Source organism: Varroa jacobsoni, unplaced genomic scaffold, assembly GCF_002532875.2.
Source record: "Varroa jacobsoni isolate VJ856 unplaced genomic scaffold, vjacob_1.0 contig00941, whole genome shotgun sequence".
Classification (NCBI taxonomy): domain Eukaryota; kingdom Metazoa; phylum Arthropoda; class Arachnida; order Mesostigmata; family Varroidae; genus Varroa; species Varroa jacobsoni.
In genome coordinates this window covers 35,261-61,840 of record NW_019214556.1, presented here as the reverse complement: position 1 = coordinate 61,840, position 26,580 = coordinate 35,261, and the positions used below count along the sequence as shown (strand labels likewise).

Genomic DNA, 26,580 nt, shown 5'->3' with positions numbered 1-26,580 from the left:
GTAGTTAGGATGTTCCCAAAATGGATTGTCACCAGTCGTTCTTAGAGTATTATGAAGACTGATTTAGCTACGGCTCATATGATTACTGACCGCCATGGCTATAGATATCGTCTTGATGCAAGATACATCGTGGTTTCCCTCCGTCTATAGACTTCCGTCACTAACTTATTAGTATTCTCACTACCTATTTTTTTCATCACATGTGAACAGTCTGTGGTACCTTCAACGTTTCCCGTGAGACTCCCACCGTTAAGCTAGGACTTCTTAGAATTCGGTTGAATCGGAGACCAGTTGTGTTCGAGTTATTGTAATTAGTCCGTGTAATGGGATTGGTGGTCTATATCTGTTTGCAGCTTTTATCAATGGCAGTGGAAGCCAAATCAAAGAGGGGTAGTGAGGGGGGGGGGGGGGGAATCGAGGCTGGTCAAACCAAAGCCAGGGTAAATAGATCGACGTCTTTTGATACTCTTACGGACGATATCGCGACACCTCAATGCAGAAGCCGCTTAACGCTGCCTCGGATATTATCGTCACCGCCATATTATATCTGTTTGCTTCCCGGTTGTGTGCTCCCACTAGTTCGTTCAGTTATCTAGTTGTCGATTGTGGCTGATTATTTGAAACTATATAGAATAAAATTGCATGAGATGGCCGTTGAGATGGTTGGCCTGCATTGTCTGTGGGGTCAAAGATATCATCCACCCACCCCCTCTTTCCCCACTGAACTAAATTTTGGCGTCGGTGTTTGAACATGTGTCAGTTCGATATGTATGTATCCAACTCTTGGAGCGACTATTCAAGTCATGTTTTTGCATCCGATTTTAGGTCACCACTGTATACATACGACTTCGTTTCAAATAGCAGTGAGTGCGTTCGTCTGACTATACATTCAATCCATTGATACATTTATCTAAGTTGCCGTTATAGGACAGATGGCGATTTGATCGTTGCGCCAATTCTGGCACTCAAATCCGTGTCCAGATTAAAATTACTACAACTACTGCTGCCGCTTTGCGTCAACCGTCGCTCTGTTGCTATTCACTTGACGCAGTTGACAACCGCAGAAATATATAAGTCAACTCAGCTGAATGACCCAGAATAGCGATTAGTGAAGTCCTTTCGACCGCACTGCTCTCAATAGAATTCCGGGCATACGCCGCGCCGCACGGTCCCCCCCCGCCCGTGAGCACACACATGCACACCCTAGACGCAATGCTTCCCATTACCACTACCAGCACTGCCAGTTCAAACGGCGGCAGTCCAACAATTCTGTGGCAGTAGCGCCATGAACGAACGAGAGAAGGATCCATTGGCTGTTTGGAACGCATGCAGTATGGGCGGGAATCATATTAGATTCAAATTGGACCACAACGAGAAAGGCCACTGAGAGGTCAGGAATTCACCCGGCTAATAGCGCACGGCTGATGTCCTATCCTATATACCTGTCGCTTCAATGCGAGCATAGGCTGAACAATTTGATCTTCTAATTAAATATATATTTAGCTTTATGCTAAGGAAGAGGAAGACGCGCGTGCGCACAATTTGCAACATGTTATTTAAAATAGGTTGTCATCGCCATTTACGTGTGGACAATACAACTGGCCAAAGCGAACTAATTTTGTCTGGAACAGGATATACGTCATATTGATTGTTATACAACACCAGACGTTGTGTCTTTTCAGAATGTGTGCATACATCAATGCAGAGATTAACGGAGAAAAGAAAACTCGTTAAGCTAAGTACAATCAAGTTGGGAAAGAAGGGGAATCAGAAGCCCTGCGAACTCTATTGATATACTATCTACGAGTAAGTATAATATCGACACAACACAGCACCACACTGGTACTACTTTATGCCCCTATTTTTCGCCATCTTTCTGTCCTTTAGTGTGATAATGCTGTCATGGCCAATAGACCTTGTTGGCCGCCAAGCTAGCTTCATTGTACCTCTTCTAAAACACAGCTGGGCATTTTCAATCTTCGCACATACATTCCTCAAATAAACTCAAATCCGACCTCCTCTGAAAGACTGCTAGACTGAAAGCACAGAGTGTTTTGGAGTTGACACAATCTGTCCCAAAGATGAAGCACACCGACTGGTCCTGCCTAGGCCACCCCTTTTCCTCTTCCATGAGCCCACGGTAAGGCAAACGAGCGGGTTTCAGTAGATTTCCTCTTGCCTACTCCGCTGGCTAGTAGCAGCACACGTCTACGCAGCTACTACGGTAAAAGGATCGTCGCTTCATAGCTGGATCCTTTTTAAAGCAACATCAGAGCTAGCCACTGCCTGCGTTTGCAGTAAATCCTTGGTTCTGTAGTTGGTTAACAAACAGGAAAACGCGAAGGAGGAGAAGCCATCACGAAACAACACAAGCGCTTCTTGTGTGCGTTGTTCGATCCCTCCCACTTTTGTGTACAGCTCCTGGGCCTTTATGAGTTTGCCTATGCGCGTCTGTGCGTGTGTAGGTATGCCTGCGAGTAAGTGGGGCGCACGCGGAAGGTTTTGATAGATCGGGAGCGTAGTAATTATCATGGAGCAAGTAATTCAGTAGCTGCGGAAATGGAGAGCATGAGAAAGGCCTGACTGACTTCAAATGGCGGATGCCTTCGGTACAAGGAAGATGGAGATATAAAGACGAAATTTGCTATGCAGGAAAAAGCAGGTATTTAGAAAAATGAAGGCTATGAAGTACGATAAGGTAGCAACACTCTCGACGCAGGAAATAGTACAATCAGTTGCAATGATGACAGAGCTGTAAGTTTAAATACAGAACTCAGCGTTAGATGGGAAAACGAACGTGTAATTATTGAAAGTAGCCTCTGTCCCTAGTGGGTTAGAGACGATTAGCTGGCTGCATAAAACGACCATCCTACTACCTTCCTGCTTCTTCCTTCCACGTAGTCTTAGCAGTCGTAGCACCTATGAGCCCACCACGCTAAATCACTTACATTCTCTTTACAAAGTCATAGCAGAACGAGTGAAAAGCCAAGTATACTAGGATATTATTATTATTATTATTCTAAAATCATCGCAGGAGGGAACCGGCTCACGCATTTGTGGTCTTTTGGAGAGTCTCCAGCTACTGGGCAAATGCGACGCTAAGTAAGGGCTTTTGCGATAACTTGATATCATATTAAGACTATTGCTATCTATTATTGTTCCATGTTCATTCGTTCAACTTAATGTCAATGTGCGCACACGTCTGTGAAGCACTGAGCCCCTGAACCACCGCTAGCGGCTGACTCGACTGCGCATTCAAAAGAATCCCGCTGTATACTCACTCTCATAGACGCTATTGATGGCAGACGTTCAAATGATCAAAATCAACTGGCTTCTGCATTGTGAGCGTCAACTATCAACGACGTTGAAGAGCTGCCGAACGGAAAGCCTATTGCCAGAAAAGTTTCGTCTTCTGTTATCGTTATATATGTATGTGTATATATCGTTCGTCATGTAGTAACAATGGGTGAATGTTGTGCCATATGAAATCCAAGTTGGCCAATCGCGCTATAGAAGATCATGGCGTGTACTGCGTTATAATAAAATCGGTTGTTTTTATAAACTAGTAAATTAATTGCTAATGTTTGCTTATAATGAAGTTTGACTCACACAACGAAAAGGCTCGGATTGTGCCAAATATCGTCTGTAGTGCATATCTGAGAATAACACGAGTAGACTCATAGTTGTTACTGAGTACACCGCAGCATAATAGGTGAAAATGGAACATGGAAAAACCCCAAATCACCCCATTATAGTAACAGTGACTTACATGATAAACTGCCAAATCATCAAAGTGTCTTGACAAATCGAGCGGCTTTCATTTTCAAAACGTGAGCCGTTGTTGTCTATACAGCCGTTAATTGATTAATTGAAAACAATCGCAGTAAGCATATATGTTACGAACAGTTCTAATTATCATTATTATATCTGCTGGCGTATATAACTAACGATCAGGAACTCCCTTGCCAGGCGAAATCCGCCAACTTCTTCAAGACTGTATAAATGCGCAATTGTATTTATGTAAGTTTCTAAAGGCACCCCCCCCCCCCCACGAAAATATTCTAACTAATATTCTAAGACCGACCTTCTTTCCACCGTCCAAAATGAATGGGGTTTTTTCGAGCTTCAGGTATTATTAGCTTTTTTTTTTAGATATTTCTCAACAGACCCCTGCTATTTATTGATTAAGCATGAAGCATGAATCGGCTCTGCTTTAAATGTTTGTGCACCGGTATATATAAGTGATGTCTAACTCAATTCGTTATCACTGAGGTTTCCCCCATGCAGTTAGCTCACCCTCGGTCCTTGTTGTTGGCCAAAGCTGCTGCAACATACCAAGTACTCGATCGAAGTCGTTGTCGGCCTTGTCATCGTCACTGATATTTGATTCAATAAGAATCGTAGCTTCCGCTATAACTTCGCGTGAAGCTCCCATAGGGACGCGCGCCAGCTCGGATGAATCATACCACAACGAATTCATAGCGTTCACTTAGATTCCAAAACACTCCGCGCATCGACGTTTAACTGTGATTGTTGTTGTTAACGTTATCGTCATTATTGTTATTGCTACTACGAGACCCGTCAGGCGACGAAATAGGCGTTCCCCTCTTCTACCTTCCTCCATCTATGAAAGAGTATCGTCCTTCTACTTCTTATCAAGGCTGTTCCATCTCGTCAGCTAAATACTATATACTCGATGCTTATACCAGCCATTTCACACGGTGAACGAATAATCCGCAATATAACCAATGGAATACAACGTTAACTTGTAACATTATGGATGGTGGATACAAAACGAAGTTTGAAACAATATAGGATAGTTGAAAATAGGCTAAGGTTAAATTCTCGTGGTCATAATTCCTGCGTACAACAGCCCATATGTTTTTCCTGTAGGATGCCGACAAAATCCAGATCTTATGAAAATTCTCCGCGAGGCCTTTCTTTAATTATGGGTGTGAACAAGTAATTTATGTACAGAAGATGATACGCTGCCATTCTAGTATAAATTACGCTATTTGTTGTACACAACAAAAGGTTTAAGAAGTGTTCCTGTTCCGTATTGTGCTTCATCGAGATAATCATACTTACGGGCGTCTAGCAGGTACTTCATATGACAACGAAACGGTACACGAAAACTGGACATACGTTTAGTAATGGTTACCAATTTGCACACCGAAATGAACGTTTGTTTTTCCATCATGCAACCACATACATAAATATAGCACTGCGTGAAGCCCGATTTTGTCCATTATCAATAGGCCGACGGGCTTACAGCTATTGCCTGACATAAGAGCTATCAAGGGTCATGCATGCCGCTACTATTTCTGTCACCGCGCTTAGTGGGCTAGGGGGAAGATTATCTTTTGTTCTTCCAAGTTGACAGTTTTTGTATGCAAATTACAATAAGAGATAGGTGCTGGCGCTATTGAAATGTTTGAGGCAAACTATATATATATATAACGCCTTGAGCGCGTATGACAGAAAAAAAAAATCGGGTGGAAGCGTTTAGAGTAAAACGTATATCTTGAAGTAACGTTTCATTTGTCGAAAATACCATTTTCTTTGCGGCAAAGTACGCGTCTTACAAGCGAGAGTCACTCTGTTGAACCAACGATATCAAAGTCTACGGAGCAGAAATTGTTTGTTAATTGGCTTGACATGTCCTACTGATTTTAAAGCATGGGAAAACGCCAAATCCAATAATACCGGTATAAGGGCTAACAGACTCCAGAAAAAAGATGGGGGGAGAGAGACACAGGCAATGGATGCGCTTCCTGTTTGCGTTGACAAACGGGCAGCAGCTGACGGGGACTAAATTTCCTGACGATGGCTGCAGTAATAGTGGCATGGGCAGAGCCGCGTTCCCAACAAAGCCTTAACGCTGGCCACGATCTGCGTTCGAAGCAACACCTCACGAAAATTAGTGCAAACGTTTGGCGTGTCACTAATAAAAGAGTTCCCTTTTTTCGTAATTTCCAATATACCAGGCAATGTGAATGTGTTTGGCGGAAAGGTGCGTCGATTTAATAACCCACCTAACGCTAAGAACACCTTGTACTCTACATACTTGTACACGAATTGTCTATGAAAGTATGGACTGAGCTGTTTAGAAGGTTTGTCTTAAGCGAATTTCAACAGAAAACAAAAAGTAATCATGCATCTGCAAAAGCAAGTAAAGCTTACACAAGTGCGCCCCTATACGATGATGGGCGCACGTTTCGGAGCTGAGTTCGAACGTAACGTGTGTGTTTATAATGTGACCGTGTCGCGAGCAATAGTGCAGAGAGAATCGTGTCGCGCGAACGTCCAGCCGCCCTGATATCCGAACAGCAGAGATCTGGCGATTGAGCTGTACCACAGGTGTATAGCCAGAAACGCCCGAACGTTCTCAAAGCGAAACAAGAGAATGATATCAGTGTATCTGCTGTGGCCATCTAAATACGCGACACTGGTATTGTAGGTATTGTCTGACCAAGAGAAACTGAATGTACTCATCAATACCGAATTGTTATATGCGCAGTTGCTTGTCATCTGCTCAGACTTTCTATGATGCAGCAGCTCTGAAGTCCATGTTGCGATTGTTATAGTAATTCTACGATTGATTATGATGAACGAAAACGCAAAAAGGTCGCGTATATACTCCCGCTTACTACTAAGGTAGGTGTCAATTGGGGTCAAGGATAGATGTGTTTAACGATAGGGTCACAACTTGAGTTACATATGCAATGGCTATTCAATATACATACGGACCAGACAGGCGTGTGGATATCTCTCTATGTATTTGCTCAAAAGATTAGGTGGAACCTAGGGTCTACAAGCACTGGATTATAAAAAAAGATTCGATGCCGGAATGGAATCCAACTGGTCTACATAGAAATGTCTTATAACGTAGATTTTTTCAAATTACAGTAATAATATTCGGTTGGTCTTCGAATTTGATGTCCAGTATCGCCATTAGGGATTTCATCAGAGTATTGGCTCCCGTTGGGTTCGAACCTAGTCCACGACGTGTCGGCAGGATTGGCTGGCAAATACGTCACTAAGCAATTACGGGGACGACAGGTTGCTTCTTTAGAAGGCGTAGCGTCCAAAACACAAATCCATGGACATAAAACAAGGATTAAATCAGAGGAAGAGAACTGTGATCGTAGAAGTAGCGTTCTGCCGTTTGGATGGTATAAATAAGATATTATAACTGGAGGAACAAAATTATAGCGGCAATTTCCGTCGACTTCATGTTGCTGATTTAAGTGATACAGAAGAAATGAATCAATGATTTACTCGTAATAATTTCACTCTGAAACACGAACACCTTCATAAAAGGTCGAGAACGAACTAACGTCGGAGCCCAAAAAGTTCGATAAATTATTATTGCGAAAAAAAAAGCGTTAAACTGTCAAATGTATCAATCTACTATTAATTGGAAGGGCGTTGATACGTGGGCAAAGCATTGCATAGAGACTTGTGGGAAATGCTCATGTCTTCCTGGCTTGGTCCAATACTCAGTTCATTTTAATCAGGCGCGCTGATCTTCGACGGCGTTCGAATAAGTCCTATCAGCATTAGTGCCTTTATCTATCGTCCCTCGATTAAATGTACTAACTTCCGTGGGTAGTTAAGGCCAGAAAGAGGCATGACAATTGCATAGTTTTTCTAGAAAGAGAATTAGTTAACAGTCAGTAACCAGAATTAAGTGCGGAACGAATCGTAGCCGAGGTAAAGCACACAATTGCTTGCCGTCTGATGAACGCCACAAGACACAAGATTGCAGCTTTTAGCAGAGGCCATCCTGATGCGTGTTCAAAGGTGTTCTGAACGCGCAGAATCAAACTAATAAGAGCGCACGAGGGCCGCCAAAGACGCTTCTCACTCTAACTCAGTACTGAATAAATAAATGGGGCTCACTGACACGCTTTACTACGCTCCTGTACGCTTCTTCGCTTCAGATTATAATAATCAATCAGCGTGAATTGCTACAAAAAGAATCCATTTGCATGGCACCATCCAACAAAGAAAGTATATGAAATTCTGCAACAGACGCGCTTTGGACCTCTGTGTTGTAGGTGAAGTATACGCTTAGTCGTCACGGTGATGACGACGCTTTTCAGTTTTACGTGCCTGAGTAGTAGTAGTAGTAGTAGTAGTAGTGGTGCAGGGACGTTCACGCAAGACAGATGCGTTGCGGGAAGACGAACGTTCGGGAACTTAGCTATTATCACTGTATATTCGGCGTATGTATTGATGATCATTGTAACAATAATAACAACAACAACGTAACTCTTTTGGCAAGAGGAAGTAAACAACGCTAGAGATAGTAGAAGAAAAATACGTCAGATAATAATAGTTCCTTTCTATAATAGTTTCCGCCATATGCTGGCCTTTTAGCGTCAATTTTACTCGGCCCGTCCTACTTTCAGGATTACAATATATGGCGTGAAGAGAGAATTAGCAATGGTACGTTGCGCCGCAAAGAGCGAAGACAAAATGCCATATATGCGAAGGACGCTGGTGGTTACTGATACGCGCTTTTGTTTGCTATTGCTGGTCAAATGTTGTTATGGCTTAACAGGTACATAAAAAACGGACCAATAATTGATTTAACGAAATCGATATTTTTAATCGTAATGTTTGTTGATGTGTATTGATATAAACGATAAAAATAATGCAAGCTATAAAGTCAGAGACAAGCTTTATCTCGAACATGGTATAACTGAAAGCTAAAATCGCTGAGTCTATACAAAAAAAAAACGTGAAGGATTTAATTAGGTAACTTTGGACGATGGTCACAAAGGATGAACATAATAGTTACAGCTTTTTGAAAAACAGGCCAAACTTTTTCTAAGGATAATAAAGAACAGCTAATTAATTCCTGTTGTTTGTTACAGCTGTACTTGCAAAAATACGGATACATGGCTTCGATGAGTTCAGGAATGGACAACCGATCCGTTGCGGCTCTCATCGATGGACGGGCCGTTCGAAGGGCCATCGAAAACTTCCAGAGAATGGCCGGAATAAACGTTACTGGTGAGTAAATAGCTATTTTTTTTATGGTTCAGATCTAAAACTGAACTCATTTTAACCAGAGCACCTTTGCCCCGCCCAAATATTTCCCCTTTCGGTTCTTTTTAAGGTTTAGAAAGAAGAAGGTGTCGCAGGGGCTAGATCTGGCGAAAACAAAGGTTGAGATCTCTTTTTGACCGCATTAAAGTCCTTTCGAGACATACGCTGACGATTTGTGCTTGCTCGAAATTCAGGCCCTTCAACATAGCTCTTGCTATAAACGTTCTTGTGTCTTTTAAATTTGATCGTCATGACGCGGGTGTGATATCAAACTTTTTTTGTAAGTCTTGTCTTATGACTGAAGTCTTGTCTTGTAATACCATATTCTATCACGAATCGCTTAGTTATACCGCGTCTTCGGCCGTACTTGTTATGCAGAATGAAGGTCCTCTTTAGGGCTTTCTAGGCCATCACGGATAGGCTGGTACCTTCACGATTTGCGTTGACTCATAATTTGGTCCCCAGAGGCCATTCGCGACAGTCACACGAACAGGTTCCGCCATTTTCTATTCCAGAAGAACGACATTTGTCTGCTGCAAATATCTCTCCGCAAAAATATATCACAAAATACCCAGCGCGTGTTCGAGTGTCCTAAAATAAGGCTTTTTTTTTTATCTGTGTCTATTTTGCACTGGAACCGATACAGCAGATCGCTTCGGTTCTTTAACCAAAGGCCGGCCTGTTATTGTACAAGCCATTTCGTCCCGGACAGCGCTGGATAGCGACCATAACAATAGTAAATCCTCGTTTATTCGCTGAAAACTAGAAATTCCCATCTTGAATTTAGCATAATTGCGACCTAAAAATGGGATTCCTAAAGAGCTGTCGCAATATCGAAAGTATCATTCTGTACAAAGGTCTACTATAAATTTTTAAAAGATTAAGACGCGAAATCTCATTATCGCCGTTTTTTGATTACGCGCCAATTTAATTTGTCTGAAGACAGACGTTTTTAAAGTTTTGTTAATATTATCTGCTAAGATAATCGCAAAAGTCGTACTAAAATAGCCACTCCGGTTGCTTTCTGGGACAAAATATTTTTCACTACTCGTTGACGATTTGTACACTTGTACCCTTTGGACTCCACAAATCATAGTGTATATTCCAAATAACATGATATCGATGATAACAGGCTGAAGATAATATTTAAACATAAATAGTATCCAAATGGATACACACAAAAACACTATTTCCCCAAATTTCCAGGGATTAGGGCTTCAAGGATTGAGGATAGGCAACTGTTGACTGCTGTAAGCGCCCTTTTGACATATACTCGAACTGAACACATAAATTAAGTTTACATTTATTCGTTCAATTTCCAGAACAAGTTTACTTTTGGAAATAAAGACGTTTCATAAATACGGTGAAAACGTGTATGTTTTTATCAGGTGCGATGTTTCTTCGCAGTTGTGCTATAAAGTGCATTTGTTTCAATAGCAACAAGTGGCTAATTTGCCCGCTGGCTTTTGGGTTGCCGCTAAACCTGGATTCAACTCAAGTGTGTAGGAGTTTTTTGCAGTTGTCATGTTTCCATGTTGAATACGAATCTACATGTTCGTGTTGCTACAATACATCGGTGGTGACCAAAAATTGGCTTACAAAAGCCCTAAAATCCTCTATTAACTCGCGGTATTTAGTCTTAACGTCTATCGCAATGCTATAGCCCATTAGTCTTTAGGAGTTGGCAAAAATGTACACGTGCGTTTCAAATGCATGTACGAGCTTTTTCATGAAAGGTAAGCCCACAGATGTATGTTTGATCTGGCTTCGCGGAGGAACGCTCGTCGAAGCAGTATATCGATCAGAAAATTCTTAATCGAAAACATTGAAAGTTCAAGTTATATCCTTGTCTAAACGTGAACGCATTACTTTACATCCATACAAATACCCCTCTATCCGAACACTTTCTGTTTGTCGATAACTGAACTAAGCTGTTGTCCTATGACTCATTCTGTAATACTATATATAATCAGATGGTATAAAAATTACTAATGGCAAAAACTAGTGGCATAGTAGTACATCGTCTTGAAGTCGATCGAATCGGTGACTGTTTTTTTAAATTAAACACGCAGTGACAACAAAGTAGAAAAGATCTAACACAAATTGGCGTCATTTGACTGCTTTTTCTATTGAATAACTCGAACGCAACGTTATCGCATCGAACGATCGTTCAGGGGTATTGGGCCGGGCTCCTAAAAGCTTGTGGCACTTCCAAAGCAGAGACTACCCATCCGTTCGACTCTATAATTCAATTGACAAAGTATAGAACGAAATTGTTTACGCTTTGATTCTATATATTGTTGGCAACATATCAATTTTTACCTTAGTTCGGTATTCTCGAGTAGGAATTTTACTGGTGTTATTTTTTTCACGATTTCACCATGCTGGTATGCATTTCGGTGGCCCAAGGCATGCTATATGTTGGCTTGTCATTAATTACAGAAACGGGACGTAATATTTCTAGTGAGTGGGCTGAATTCTGTTTTCAATAGGTTCTGTTACCGTGTTCTACCTAACAGCGGCTGCGAACTATGAAATGAAATATTATCGCTTGTAGCCGATCCAGCTAGCTTCGCTTCGCCCCATATGCTTAGTTTGGCCCATGTCACCTAGGCTGCTTGTTGCCCTTGCGCTCGTTTTTTCGAATAATCTTAGTAATACACGAAGTGATCGTTGACGACAGCAATGGCGCCTGTGCCGCTAAAGAACGAACAGCGAGTTACCTCCTGTCAGGTTTGGAAAAAAATGCAGGCGATGCCTGTGGCGAAGACAAGGGATGCTTTGTAGCAACGCGAACGGAGTTGTGGAGTGCCAGCAGGTCTTACTCCTCCGACGAGTCTGAACATCCCCGAAGAATTCGGTGCGAAAACAAGCGAAGCGAACCAAGGAGGGTCGCCGTATCGGAGTAGTAGTTGACAGTTATTGCTCATGGCTGCGGCCGTACTCAGTCGCCCCCGCAACCCCAACGTTGTTCGCTGTACTATCGGCAAGCGTGAGCACACGTTCGTGTTACAGACATCGACATACAAAGTGGACCACTGCTAGTAGCTCTCACTAACTTAGCCGGCAAGTCGCACCTTCGTCTTCCCTATTTTCTAACCAGTGTCGTCGGTTTACATGCTGTTCCTCGATTCCTGCACCCCTATACGCACACTGGCTTCCATACGAGATCTCTTGTGGTGCTACATAGGTTTATTTAACTGGCCGATACGTCGAACAGGGAACGCCACTGAGTACGGCGAACGTTGCTAATCCAAAAATATGTCGTCTGCCGGATGAGGTAACATCGAATTAATCCAAATAGCATCCCCTCATGTTTAAATGGTCTAACGTCTGCACAGAGCCGACTGTATAGAAGAAACATAATGTAGCGTAGGGAAACTAGGAACAGTTTCATAACTACGTATAGCACGTAGCGCATAACATGCACACGGTGGGCGACGTCGTATTTGCTGGCAAGCCATGACGATGGATCATTTTCCTCAGTCCCAGTATATGAGCATTTTTTTCGAATGTACGTGCGTACAAGCCAAAATGCCATTGTTTGAAACTGGTTCAAAAACGCACACTAGCTATCACGAATGGATGGATTTCTGAAGGCGCTACATTATAATATACCAAATGGTTATGTCATCGCCTGAGACTCCCGTTAACCTGAAAAAACGACTTCATCTATTTCCTACGACTATGGCCTAATTAAATATGGCACATGAACTCTCACGTATAAAAAGGCACGACTAACGCCTCTATATTATTTGCGGGACGCAAGTGTCAATTAACCATGAATAAAAGAAAAAACAACTATGAATGTACTAAGGGAAATAAAACGAATTGTATCTATGGTCGGGGAACCGCCGTTTTAATCTCGCCCACGGCCGACACTTAGCCGGCACAAGGGTTGTGCGTCTGCATAAAGTTAATTTGAATTGAACGAAGTTACCAAAAATATACATGGAATAGATATCGGATGTCGTCCAAAAGCGATAGATTGAGCACTAAAAATAAACCTCGACATCGGAACTCATTAAACATTGTTTAGCGACCTCCTAGTCATCCATTGACCTCGACTTCGTTGTTGCTTTTAATACGTTACCTCTGTTTCGAACGTTGCGTTATTGTTTTGCATCTCGGTGATGACTCACTAGAGAGAGGTCACAAAGTACGTGATCGAACTCATCAGGGGACGTGTTCCTTCCCAAGTCATTGAAGACTTAAAGTCTAGCTCAATATCACCGGTTCGATGCGAATGTACAGCGGTGGATTTTTTTTGCTGATCGAATGGGCGAATACTAAAGGATCTGTTGCTCATCATATTATAAACTAAGTAAGAGCCTTGGACTGATACTTTCAACAAGAGGTTGCTTTTTCTCGTATCAAGCACCTAGAGCTTTAAGATAAGAATACCATTCTGGTTGTGCACTCACGTATATTCACGTATTTTTTAGCATATTCGTAAGCGATAATGCAAGAACAAATGATAAATACTCAGCAAACGTTCTATATTTAAAAAAAAAATATATATATATATATATATATATTTATATATATATATATATACCTACATCTTTCATGTAAGCCGGTGACTGAAAGATAGTGGGTAACGAGCCATAGCTTAAATGCTCCATAAACAACAATAATTATTAAATATCTCAGGATTAATTTATGGTAACACGAATGATTGTTAACTGACCGTAACCTATGAATTTCTTCCTTGCATTTCGTAGAGAAAATTCGCTAGAGCTTTCCATAAATTTGCGTAGAGCTTACATCGAAGCGTCGAAAAATAAAAAATGCTTCTTACTACCGTCTCTATAAGTATTCGAGCCTTTATGAACTCTATAGTTAAATGTAAGAGCCAAAAAAGTAGGTTTAGATGATCGGTAGGACTAACGCAAATGGACGCCGACACATCTAATTGAATTTTGACCATCGTCGCGACGAAACATTAATCACCAAATAGACACACTAAGAAGAAGGGCCTTATGGCAGACTGTAGAATAGTTTCCGTTGTAAAGGTGACGTTGAAAAGGAACTAAAAGGACACAATCGTAACCATTTTTTTCGTATCAACAGCGCCATAAACGGCCAAGTGTAAAGTGGATGAAACTGTTTGATCTACTATTGAAACTGTTATATTTTTTTTTAAAAACTAATCAAATTATGTTTTTTTTTGCCTTATCACTGTAAGCATAGATGAAATACTAGAGAACTTGCTATCTTTATGGCTTCAAGAGGCCGGAAATGGGGCGTTGATAAAAGAAAAAAATATATTTAATCAAATTTCTATAATATCTACAATTTCGCTCTATAATATAAATCGACAGAAAACATAAACGAGCTCAGAGGGAATACTTTAACTACACTGATTTGAATTTCAGCCACATACGACCAAAACAATTATCAATATGTTTTTGTAGGTCAATCAACGAGCGGCTGCAGCGGACTTTATCGGTTACGTAGGTACTACGTAGGTAGCTTAGTACTCAAAGAATAGAAACATCACCATGTGAAAATACATTATATTCACATCCTTTTTGTCGGAATAACTTTCCAGGTGAACTGGATCAAGAAACAGCCAACATGATGAGTACACCGCGGTGTGGTGTTAAGGACATGGTCGGCAATGGCCTGCGAGCCAAACGCTATGTGTTACAGGGTTCCAAATGGGTCAATAGCGATCTCACATACCGCATTTCAAAGTATCCGACACGAATTCGAGATAAGGTTAGTTCGGCCTACATATCAACCTTGTTTAGATAATTCCATCATCTGGACTACGACCGGCCATCTGCTGTTGAAGATTTTGTCCGAAGAAGATTACAAACGTCTGGCCACGATTGGCCAGGCCGAACGTTATTGTTTCTAGTTCAATAGTAGCTAAGATATTATTCTTGAGACATAATTTTGATACCGTTTTAAGGAGCTGATACCAATTAATTTGCGTGCGAAACATCTTGTTCTTTATGCCGTATAAATATGTAGCGGTGCGATCCGTTACTTCGATGAACGATTGCTCATTGCTATGATACAATGTAATTTCGTCGTCTCTCTCTACCGTGTCTTGCTTCAAAACAGCTATGGTCGTCTTTTCTATAGGGCAGTGGCCTGTTTCATAGTGTACACAGTTTAGGGTCCAAACCGACCTTGCTTAATTCGGCAACAAGTGCAGAAGGATAAAAACAAAAGGAAATGCATTGCGAGCATGTTTTAGAGCGAAAATTGTTATCAGAGCGTGATAATGCTACTACTCTACGTAATTGTCTAATAAACGCTCTGAGAGCTATATGCACTGTAGAGGTAGAAGGGCTTGTTATTCTAGATATGAAAAGTATTAAGTAGAGAAAATTTTGCCCTCTTTTTGCTTTTATGTATTTCTCTGCAACTCTACAATATACGACAGAGCGTTGTCAGCATCATGATTATTATTATTATTTATGTTATAACCGCAATTTGTCTTGAAGGAACGAAACAGATATAGAGCATATTATATTGCCACAACATTCAGAATCCCAACTTTTTGCAGTTTTAAGAAGGGCCACGTTTATTGTATGTATGCTATATTATGGACGAAGCCGGAGAAGACGAATATATAATTAATCGATTTTCTCTTCACTGCGGCAGTAGATTGTCAAGGATTTCTGCGAATAGTGCTTGCCGTAGGGCCCGCCACTAGAAATAGCCTTTACTTCCTCCTATAGTCCGTTTACCCATCGACTAGAGACATTGCGCCAGTAAGGAGGGAAGGTGAAAACGGGTCCTGCTGGAAACTAGGAGCCCGCAAAAAATAAATGTGACAACAGTTTGAAGCACCGTTAGTTGAGCAGTTGTTAGGTGCACAAACTTGACACGAATTCTCTGCTATTAATATTAAATAATAGTATATATACACGCATGAAAATAGAACATAGATACATCAAGTGATTTTTCACTTATACATACTGCAAGTTGTAGTGCAATTAATGGAATTAATAATGGAAGTTTGCCAGTGATCTGAAGTCCAGATTCAATTGAAGGGTGGAATGGTGTCGAGGGGGTTACCCCTGAAGTGCCCGAAGGTGACGCGGTCGTCTCTCGTAGAACTTATAGACTTGCAAATTTCTGGATTTGCAATGCTGGTTGAGTCAAAGGTGCCGTTGGATTGAAAGCAAACAAACGGAAAACTATCTCAATAGAAAACTACCTTGTTTTCTAAGCAGTCGCGAGCAACAGCTAAACCTAAATACACTCAGTAATAGGCCAGTGGCCACTAACGGAATCGAGCATTAAAAATAAATTGTGTAACTTAAACTTTGGACAATGTTATGGTAGCGCTTGTACTAGCAACGCTTGTTAAAGTCGGAGAACTGACAAGCCAATAGTGCTCTCAATGAACGCTTTTGTGTAACATTTAGTCTAAATTTTACTTAATACAACCTTTTCTTATCTGGCTGTACGTTTCATCATATACGATAGTTCAGCAGGAAACCTTGGAAGTTATTAACCGTAACATTGTTAATTGCTTGACAAAACAAAAAAAAAAAAACAACAAAAAAAAAAAACGCTACCAGCAGAGATCCTCTCCGAAGGATAATGTGTAGTATCTCTGACAAGTTAAAAACGAATCGAAACTATGTTACAATCTGTATACCTACAAAAGTAGCATTGCCTGGCAAGTCAAACTGACTGCAGCCTACCACCGCGCTAATGATGTCGTGTCCTATTAGGGTGGTCAGCATACGCTTGAACTGCATAATTGAATGAAGACAAATGCTGGATTGCTAAAAACTAAGCTTTTCCGATGTACGTAAATCTTTCCTATGGATCTATTCATCATTAGCACGAGTTTCAATAGGCTCTGTATCCTAGTCATTGATATATTCTTTCACACGAATTGATCGCAAAGGAATGAAAGGTGAAATTTCATAGGCGGAATAAAGCATTTGGCGCAGGTCGCACCTACGAGCAGGGTACGACCAGTATCAAGCTGTAGTAACTGAAGGAACATTGCAAAAAATTGTGCTGTAATAAAAATCATCTATATTCTTAGGCCTTGTCTGCATTGTTAATTAGGTTCTATTCGAGGAGCGTTTGCCATTCGTAGGTGGTAACCTAAACAGTTATACCTAAGTTTTTTAATATCTGGAATGAGCATTTCTAACCAGCCTATTCTGAACTTCTAGGTAAAAGTTGACGCTGAAGTGGCAAAAGCGTTTAAAGTCTGGAGCGACTATACTCCACTGACGTTCACACATAAACGATCAGGGAGCGTTCATATCGATATTCAATTTGTAAAAGGGGAACATGGCGACGGAGATCCATTTCAGGGAGCAGGTATGGATGAGTTTGTTTGGGAACGAGTGGAATCGTAGAATTAATCAATCAATTTTAACCGAGAACCGTCGATATAAACAAACCTACTAGCATTGGGTTAGTATAGGCTGGCCTATAATATTACATTTTTTTTATCGGCTAAATGGTCACAGATCCTGTGACCGCAGGTAATACTACAAATGTTTATTGTTATTTTCAGTTGTTAATATGAAGTCCATAGTGCATTACACTAGGTCTGTATGAGATGCCCCTCATTACTTACTCATCCACTATTTCTGATTAGCTTAGTTGGATGTGAGCCGCTTAATCCATTTGAGTGCATCTTGAAGCTGATTGGCCGTGAAGCTGTACGCCAGAGTTTCGTCACACACGAGCGAAAATCAAAATACTCTACCATGGATGGTTTATTAATGTAGGGTATTTTATTTGGCTACTCTTTAATTATTGTCGTCTATTAAACTTCAACATGATATAGGTTTTGATCGTTCGGCTTGCATCACGCCCTGGGAAAGGCCTCGGAGGAGTGACACCGCGACACAATTAGGATCAAGCTAGGAAGCCAATTCGATTATCTTTAAGCTAGACTTCCAGTACAAACGTTCAAGTAGTCTTACGAATTGTCCGTCCAGGAGTAGGTTACATCTATCGTACTATGCGCAGAAGGGTAGTGCAGGACAAAGAACGGCCTTGATTTGGGACTTAATTACACTTGTTCCTTGGCAACTCTCACGCATTATGCATTCTCAAACGAGATCTCGTTTGAGTTAGCATAGTAGCTATGTTTCTGTAAGTGGAAAATGGGTAGAAAAGATAGTATTTTTCGATAATTAAGAACATTTGCGTATAGACAATCAACCAAAGTTCCGTCTAAGTCTAGCTAAGTTAGCGGATCAATGCAGATCTTAATGAAGTCCTTAGTTTCTCACCGCAGCTGTTTCGTAGATTTAACCTATAATTAAACCCATGGAAGCCCCCATTAGGGATTTTATTACTTTAGACCCTTTCCCTTCGCTTTCTTCCTCCCCCTAATCGAGATTCGGCAGTGCTATTACGACGGCTGTTGGAACTATTCCCAGCAGATCTGTCGACGATGCATATCCAACAATGAGCTGATCGCGTGTTGTCTCCCTTAGAAGAACCGAGAACGCTTCTCCTAGTCGTTACGTTCCACTGAAACAACTACCCAACTCCATCTAACGATTGGCGGGCCCAATAATTAACTATGTTTGGGCCTGCTTTCTCGGTTTATCTCGCGCACGGTTTATTTTATGAATTTGACAGTGGTAGTACACATTTGTATTATGCAGCTGCCTAATTAAGCTGTAATAGCACAGAAGTCGTAGCGTGACGATCGGAACACGCAAATTGAAGGATGCGTTTTTTTAAATTAGCACATAGACTTCCTGTATTTACGCATCCGTATCATTGCAGATATATTGGTATAGTCTGTGGTAACTGTCGTGGAAGCACGATGGCCTACATAATAATCTAATGCATTATTACCCAATTTACTAAATCAGTTACATCTCAAATTATAGGTTCGCTTCACTGATAAGCGTACGTCAGACGGTGTAAAACGGTTTATTTATATACGAATAAGAAAAGTTGAGGCTAGACAACGGATCGCCTGTCTGCATTTAACTAAAACTTCACAGGGTGATTGTTTTGACAGTTTGATATGTGCTTTATTGTTCTACCCAGTTCCTGTCTTCTGAAACGGCGATTTGGTGCGCTCAGTCAGCTGCCGCTGAAAAAAATGGGTGCTATGTAAAGGGCGGACGTGCGGTAAACATTCGTACCTGCCAATTTGGGGTAAACGCTTCTGAACTGGAGATTTGAACTTGAGGGACAAATCACGCTCCTGATGGCTACAACGAATGAACGACGACGAGCTTAAACAACCCGAGAGCTCGTTGTATACTGCTACGAATCGGTTAGAAGACCATGCAGAAAAAGTAGAAAATGCGTTCGTTCTCCGTTAACTCAAAGAAAGTGACCTCACTAACCATTTAGCGGTATGCTCTAGTGGCTCGAACGACAAAAATTCATTTCTATATACATAGCTACCGGTGACACAAGATGAAATTCTACGACAGCCCCAACCTCAAAGCGGAATGGCTGGATCCCGAAAAGCTAGTTCGACGCCACGAAAAATTAATTATGGTCAAAAGCTATATCTCCGCGTATGGTAGAATGAGAGGGGAGTGTTATATTATGTTATTATTATCACCTTAGAACAGGGTGGAAAGAGACTGTTCAGAAAGACAAGCTCATCTGTCTGAGCACGAAATTAGCAGGAAAAGGTGTCGGACAGACAAAGAATAACCCGAAGCGATCTTTCTGTATTAAAATACTACATTGCACGCTGTTTAAACGACCCAGCAAACGCTAACGGACCTTCAATGAGAAACTCTACCCTACCTAGCGTGCGACCCCGGGCATCGCTCCGTCTGATTTATGGCTGTCCCGGTCAAAGCAGACTAGCCAGGAACGACAAATGTATCGCTCTCAAGGGCGACCTTCTGGATACCTGAACCACCGAAAAGATGGGCGAAGGAAACAAACGCTGCTTTGATTGAGATACTTCCATTTATTTGACAGTTACAATAAACTGAAATACCTAAAAGCAAAGATAATTTTTCACTAAACCTTATATATATAAGGTTATTGTTTAGACATGATACGCCAGTCTTGCGTTTTTTTCCCTTTACATTATCGCTTGTGTTTGCTATTTGTGGTCACTAAACAGGAGGAACTCTCGCACACGCCTTCTTCCCGCGATACGGAGGCGATGTTCACTTCGATGATGCGGAAAAGTGGACAATTAATGAATACGGAGGAATAAATCTCTTTCAGGTAACGTCATATACGAACGAAGGCACATAAATGCCTGTACCTATGCGTGTACCTAGGCTTAAAAAGCGTTCAGCATCATTAGCATAGCTCTACCAGTATTACCTGCGCCACACAGAAAACAATAACATGAGCTCTCAGAAAAGCACCCATAGGCACTTGTCACTACACCGTGTAGGGAAGCCGCATGCCCCATCGAGCTCCGTGCCAGGTCCTTTGATGTCTGGCTGAACCTCCCTTGAAGTTCGTCGAATGAATCAACCTGAAAAGCGAATAAAAGAGGCTAAAGGCGGTACGTTGAGAAAACGAAACAGTCAAGGCTTGCTCAGTGATCGCTCATTAGAAGATGCCTTCTTTGCTTTAGTCCGTTTTTCTCCATCGTCCGTCCGTCGGTAGTTTCAATTAGTTTGGAATTTTTTTTCTACTCATGGACCGCTGCTTTTGTGTCTTCAGCATAAGCTGAAACAAACAAAGCTAATCAACTGAAAATAGTAGATCATAAACAGATGTTCAGATTAACAGGTAGATAGGTAGGTAAATAGCCATATAGTATGACGCCAAGAAGAGACACAATCAGCTCGATGAAAATAGTTGTCAAACAGGAGAAAGGTGGCTGGCGGGAACCGGTACTTATTTTTGGACTATGCAAAGCTTTTCTCTAGCTTCGAACTGTTTTTTTTTATTTTTATTGTTCCAAACGTGAATTGAGAAGGTAACTAAAGTAGTTCAGCCATTTCCAAATGTGTGTAATAGCAGAGACAAAACTCTAAGGGAATGATTTAAAACTACAAATAAAATATCGCCCATTTTATAAATAAAGGATGAACGCGCGAGCAGTGACGACTATATAGAACGTAGTGACATATCGTTAACTATTATACTTTACAAATTCAATAACTGCATAAAAATGTTGTACGCAGGTAGCAGCCCATGAATTTGGTCACTCCCTTGGACTTTCTCACAGCGACATCCGTAGAGCACTCATGGCTCCCTTCTATCGTGGCTATGATCCTAATTTCAAGCTTGATAAGGATGACATTGAAGGTACACATGTGCATCATTAAGATAGTAGTTTCATTACATGTATCATACGTGTGGCTTTTAGCTTTCTTCTTGACCAGTATGAAATTACACCATATGTGTATATATATATGGCACGATATGGTATGCCAGTCTCTTTAAATGACTTCCGCGTCTTATAGCAGCTCAGTCACGACATCCTTTGTCTTTCATAGGAGATAGATAATCTCCAGCACCAATTAACTGACCGAAGTAATCTGCTGTTGTTAGGTATTCAGTCGCTCTACGGGCCAAAGAAGTCTTCGTCTGCAGGCAAAACACCAACACAATCAAAAACGCGACGACCCACAACTGCCCGACCTGCATCAGGCGGCCCAGACGTGTGTCTTGATGCCCGAGTTGACGCAATAACACGCACAGAAGATAAATCGACGTACGTATTTAGGGGCGAGTGGTATTGGAAACTTGAACCTGAAGGTATCGCTTCAGGTTATCCAAGGCGAATTCATGATGATTGGCCTGGATTACCAAACAACATCGATGCCGCCCTTACGTGGTCGGACGGAAAAACCTTTTTCTTCAAAGGCGGACTATACTGGAGATTCAAAAACAAAATCGTTTCTGCCGGCTATCCGCAGAAGGTCTCCGTTGGCTTTTCGGGCATCCCGAATGACATTGACGCCGCATTTGTATGGAGTGGCAACGGCAAAACTTACTTCTTCAAGGTAAATATGATAGTCACCTCTAGCTGCTAGTTCGCTTTATTTTAAACTAGATTTATACTGAACGAAATGTAAAGAAAGAGTTCTTAGAAAAAAAAAAAACTAAGAAGGGCAGTGACTGAACGTTTGCTTGAACATGTAACGATTACGTTTCGGCTAATATGCTCTGATCAGGTGTAAAACATGTAAAATTGCATCTAGGCCAAAGTAAGTTTGACCTCTGCTTTCCTTTGAGTAACACTATATTTGTAATAAATACAAATCTAGTAGTAACCCTTGCCAGCCACTGTTTGATGGCTGAGAGTGGCCAATGGCAGCACGAAGTGCTACGATTAGTCTGCTTGACGGGCCATCCGACACAACTTTGTTATTGGGGCTCTGTCGGACTCTGATTTATGCTGTGCTGAAGGTTTTGCATTATGCCGCACATTGCACTTTCGTCGCGAAGCATGGACCTGCAGAATGCTATTATCTTTTGTTAGGACCTTCTACGCCCAGACAGAACAATGAATTAACGAAAATTCCCCATTATAACCGTGATGAGTATGTTTTTGTAGGGCGACCAGTACTGGCGATATGATTCCCGTGCCAAAATACCTGTTAGCAGCAGGTACCCCCAGGAAATTTCCACCGTATGGGAAGGCATTCCGTCTAACATTAATGCAGCGTTCCAGTGGCAGAATGGCTACACGTACTTCTTCAAGGGACAGAGCTATTACAGATTCAATGATAAGGACTTTACTGTGAGTAGCAGTCGAATAGATAATTTTGTATTTCGACTCTAAGTATTATTTCTATTGCTAGATAAAAACTAATATCTAATGCCAAGGAGACGATTTTATCTGTATACCTAAACTTCACTAAAAATGTATAAAATTACAAAGGAAGCATATAGCACTGTCGAAAAGGTAACAACCGATTTTAAGCGGAATCCCTCCTAAATTAACAGTACCAAGGAAGGTTCGCAGAGAACGGAACAGATGCTGTCTGACGATACCAAATCTAGGCCCCTAGGCGGACGCATTCAAACTGGCCATTGAAATCCTTTCAATTTTTGTTAGGCAGCTAGGCAAGATGCATGTGGCTTGACGTTATCATGGTGAAAACACAACGTCTTCTCTATTTGCTAGTTCCGGGTGATCTTTCTCCATGGTTCGTTGTAATCTCGTTAGTTCTTGATCGTAAATTTTCGAATTAATCGTTCCGCCAGGCGGCAGCAATTCGTAATGCATCACCTTTGGGTCCGGGCTTTTCCACAAATTAAGGGGCAATTTTTTTTTTATTTACATATTATTGTGGTCTGTGATCCGGTCTGTCGCCATTCGTGATCAACCGCTCTGGAAATAACTCGCTTCGGTTACGCATTCGTAGAGTTTTGCAGATGAAAATGCAATCTAGTAATTTTCTTTTTGCGTTGATTCGCGCGGCACCTAAAAGTCGACCTTCTTTTGTACTCAGCTTTCTTCAAATGGTTTAGGGCTGTTTAGTGGTGAATATTTAATTTTTTGGCGATATAATGGTTGCTCGCTGAAGTTTCGAAATAATTCATGGTCGAAATGGTCGACCAAGCATCTTCTAAACGTCAAAATTTCCCGAACGAAGGGACCGTGGTCGGGTCGTTTCTCCCGATAACGCATTTTGCACATAAAGAGTCCATTTTTGCTAGGTCTCGACAGCATTTGTGCTTTTATTAAAATAAAATTGTTGTTTGTCGTAAAATTTCGTAAAAATTCCTTATATGTTCTTCTTCTTAGGCCTGAATAAAAGCTTTCAAACAATTTTAGGACATGTTGTACTGCCAACTTTCATATGATATCAACGATGACGTCGCAATTCGTATTACCTGAATGTGCAGTTTTAAAGCGATCCAACTGGAAAAGCGGTCAACATATAGCAACAACAATAAAGAAGATTCGTCTAGTTCTTCTATCCACCATTTTATCTATTTACAGGTTGACAGCGGTTCTCCGGCGTATCCCCGCAGCATCGCTGAATGGTGGTTCGATTGTAAAGAGCTCAACCGGGCCTACCTGACACTTGCCAATGGCACAGCTTTAGGACATCTCGGAGAAAAGAGTCGTAGAGACGTCGAGGAAGTATCAGACGAAGAGAACCGCGTCGTCGATATCCGGTCGCGACTTGTGAACGAGGAAGCACTCCGAGCCGTCCGAGGCGCTGAGGCGGAGCATCAGCATGAAGATAACCAGCATTATCAACGCCAGCATCACGAAGTGCAGCATTCAGATCTGTACGGTAATTCCACCTGCAGGCCTACCACTTTGTCTCTAACGTCTATTAGCCTATTTGTATTAGCGAGCCAGCTGCTGTTGCTCGACCGAAGGCGTCATTTTTCACTATGATCGGTATTTAGTCATATACATACACTCGAAACGTACAAACGCTCTAATTAGGTGCGTCAAGTATATAGAGCCTGGAGGATTTTGAGCGCTCGACGCGAGAGCTGGATTGATGTGGACAAATCGGCTTGGAAGGGAGGATTTTGGACAACAATGTCACCAGACCGTGGAAGGGTCGTTAATGCGCTAGTGGAACGGACATTTAATCGCAGTATCAAACTTTATCTGGTACGGAAGAAACGCTCTATAAGAAGATTGGGATGATGATGATGATCGGGAGATTACTGAAGTACAAGCATTTCTCGACGACGCTAAATTGCAAAATTCCCTATCAATCCCGAAAATCTTTAAAAAAAAGGCACACAATCCATCAAAAAACACCGTCATGCGTCTACTACTTGAGGTCGTTTCCATATTTTTATTTCGGGATAACTCAACTGATCGAAGCATGTCTTCGACAAGACCAGTGTCTTCCTAGCCTTTCCTATTAAAGAAAGGATCATCTGATGGTATTTGGCAACCTGCAATCTACTGTTGTACGTTTTGCGGTGAGTAGGGTAGCAAACTTATCAGCATGCCTCCTCTATCTGCCAGTACATAATATGACTTTGGCATTCCTTAAGCCTGGTAGATTAAATTTTGTCTACGTATAGTGGACAAGTAAACCGGTAAAGCTTGAGATGACCCCTAAAATAGGATATAAGGTAAATACGTGCGTATGGTTGCAACAATGCGCAGTGTATAAATCACGATAAGCCCGTAAATGGGTCTATTGACACTCTTCTAATGGCGGTGGTGTAAACAAGTGAGAAAATGAAAACCTATTTAATTTATTTACATTTACAGTTTAAAAGAAAGATTAATACTATTTAATATAAAAACAAATGGTGGATGCACAGAAGAGCTATGAATAAAATGGTTGTATGTATACAAATAATATCACTCGTTTTCAGTGTTCAAACCTCTCTCTGTTTAAAACATGGCATGGCAAAATTAGGCTAGAGTATGCCATCAAATGCGCGCTGTTACCGCTTCTAATTTTCATAGAAGTGCACACGATGTTTCTACGAATGTCTAAAGCAATGGAAAGAACACCAGACGTTTGTTGGGTTTAATCCCATAAATATTAAGCGTACCTTAAGTACTTACTGAAGCTCATATCGCATGAAAAAGCTAGCGACAAAAAAAAGCTCGTCTGGCTTATACGATTTTCAGTCGATGGCTGGTCGGCTTCAAATACAATGAGGACTGCCTAACAATCTGCCACTGAATAGTGCAGGCTCGTTGTTTCGCGAAAAGACAGAATGGAAGCCGTTTGCCAAATACAGTAAACGAATCGGATATAAATAGAGGAACTATCGTCACCTTTGTCTTTTGCGAGTTCTCTGATGATCGAGGAGGGTGACCGAGTTAGAAGAATCTTCGGTATATTGTAGCTACATCAAAAACAATACAGTTATTTTGACCGCGTTTCATACTGCACATTGTTTCATAATAGTTGTAAAGAATATGAGGTTTACGCACGTCGCCTTCACGCTTAATATAAAAAATATTTAATAAAATTTGTGTAAGGTTTTCGATGTTTATAGTACAAGTCTCGAAAAAACTGTGTTGCCCGTGACGCATAATCTCACTTATAGAGCTAGCTTGATACAACAAGGGACTCAGCATTCGTTGTGTCGTACGGCCAAGAAGCACCGAAGTTCGCTTATTTAAATCATGATGGTTTTCTAACCATTCGTAGTTGAAGTTATGGCATTGCAAGTCTGTGCGGCAATTTAAGCGCCAGTAGAGATGCTTTTACCTTTGTCATTTTGAACGGAGACAAGCACAGCCTCAAGAATGAAGATAATAGAAACCAGTAGTTTACCTAGAAATCTGTAGTGCTGGAATTTACGTGGGAAGGTAACGTGAAAGGACACTGACGATTGAACATCGTTCACTTTTCCTATTTTAGTTTTATTTTAAAGAAAAAGGACGAAGGCCCATAGGTTCCAGTAGGCGAGGAAGATAGATCCCTGAAGCCGTTGAGCTAGATTAGCCAAATCGAGGAATACGGACTGTGAGTTCAAACTCTAGAACAGATACAAAAGTCAAGCTATCTTAGAGCGTTACTCACGAACTCATGTTCCTTCGAAGGCGAATCGAAAAAAAAAAGCAGAATGAAGGTGCGCAAACATCCTAGGCCTTTTAAAATAATATGACATTAGTGATCTCCCTTCCTTGGCTTATATCTATCCATTCGACTGTACTTTATG

General features: G+C 41.3%; 1 protein-coding gene across 2 annotated transcripts in view; it reads left to right on the top strand.

The window, feature by feature from the left end:
- The window catches only part of LOC111271735 (matrix metalloproteinase-20), a 44,597-nt gene extending 19,338 nt beyond the window's left edge, over positions 1-25,259 (top strand). The window contains exons 1-9 of one of the 2 annotated variants that reach the window (XM_022852710.2): positions 8,403-8,569; positions 8,886-9,024; positions 14,615-14,784; positions 17,220-17,370; positions 20,120-20,226; positions 21,144-21,267; positions 21,514-21,968; positions 22,523-22,708; positions 23,918-25,259. In XM_022852710.2, coding sequence (XP_022708445.1) covers positions 8,910-9,024; positions 14,615-14,784; positions 17,220-17,370; positions 20,120-20,226; positions 21,144-21,267; positions 21,514-21,968; positions 22,523-22,708; positions 23,918-24,325 — 1,716 coding nt within the window. In that variant the 5' untranslated portion in view covers positions 8,403-8,569; positions 8,886-8,909 and the 3' untranslated portion in view covers positions 24,326-25,259. Of the gene's footprint in view, positions 1-8,402; positions 8,570-8,885; positions 9,025-14,614; positions 14,785-17,219; positions 17,371-20,119; positions 20,227-21,143; positions 21,268-21,513; positions 21,969-22,522; positions 22,709-23,917 lie in introns of those variants that run through there. The other variant, XM_022852709.2, reaches the window with a different exon arrangement.
- The last annotated feature ends 1,321 nt before the right edge of the window (positions 25,260-26,580 follow it).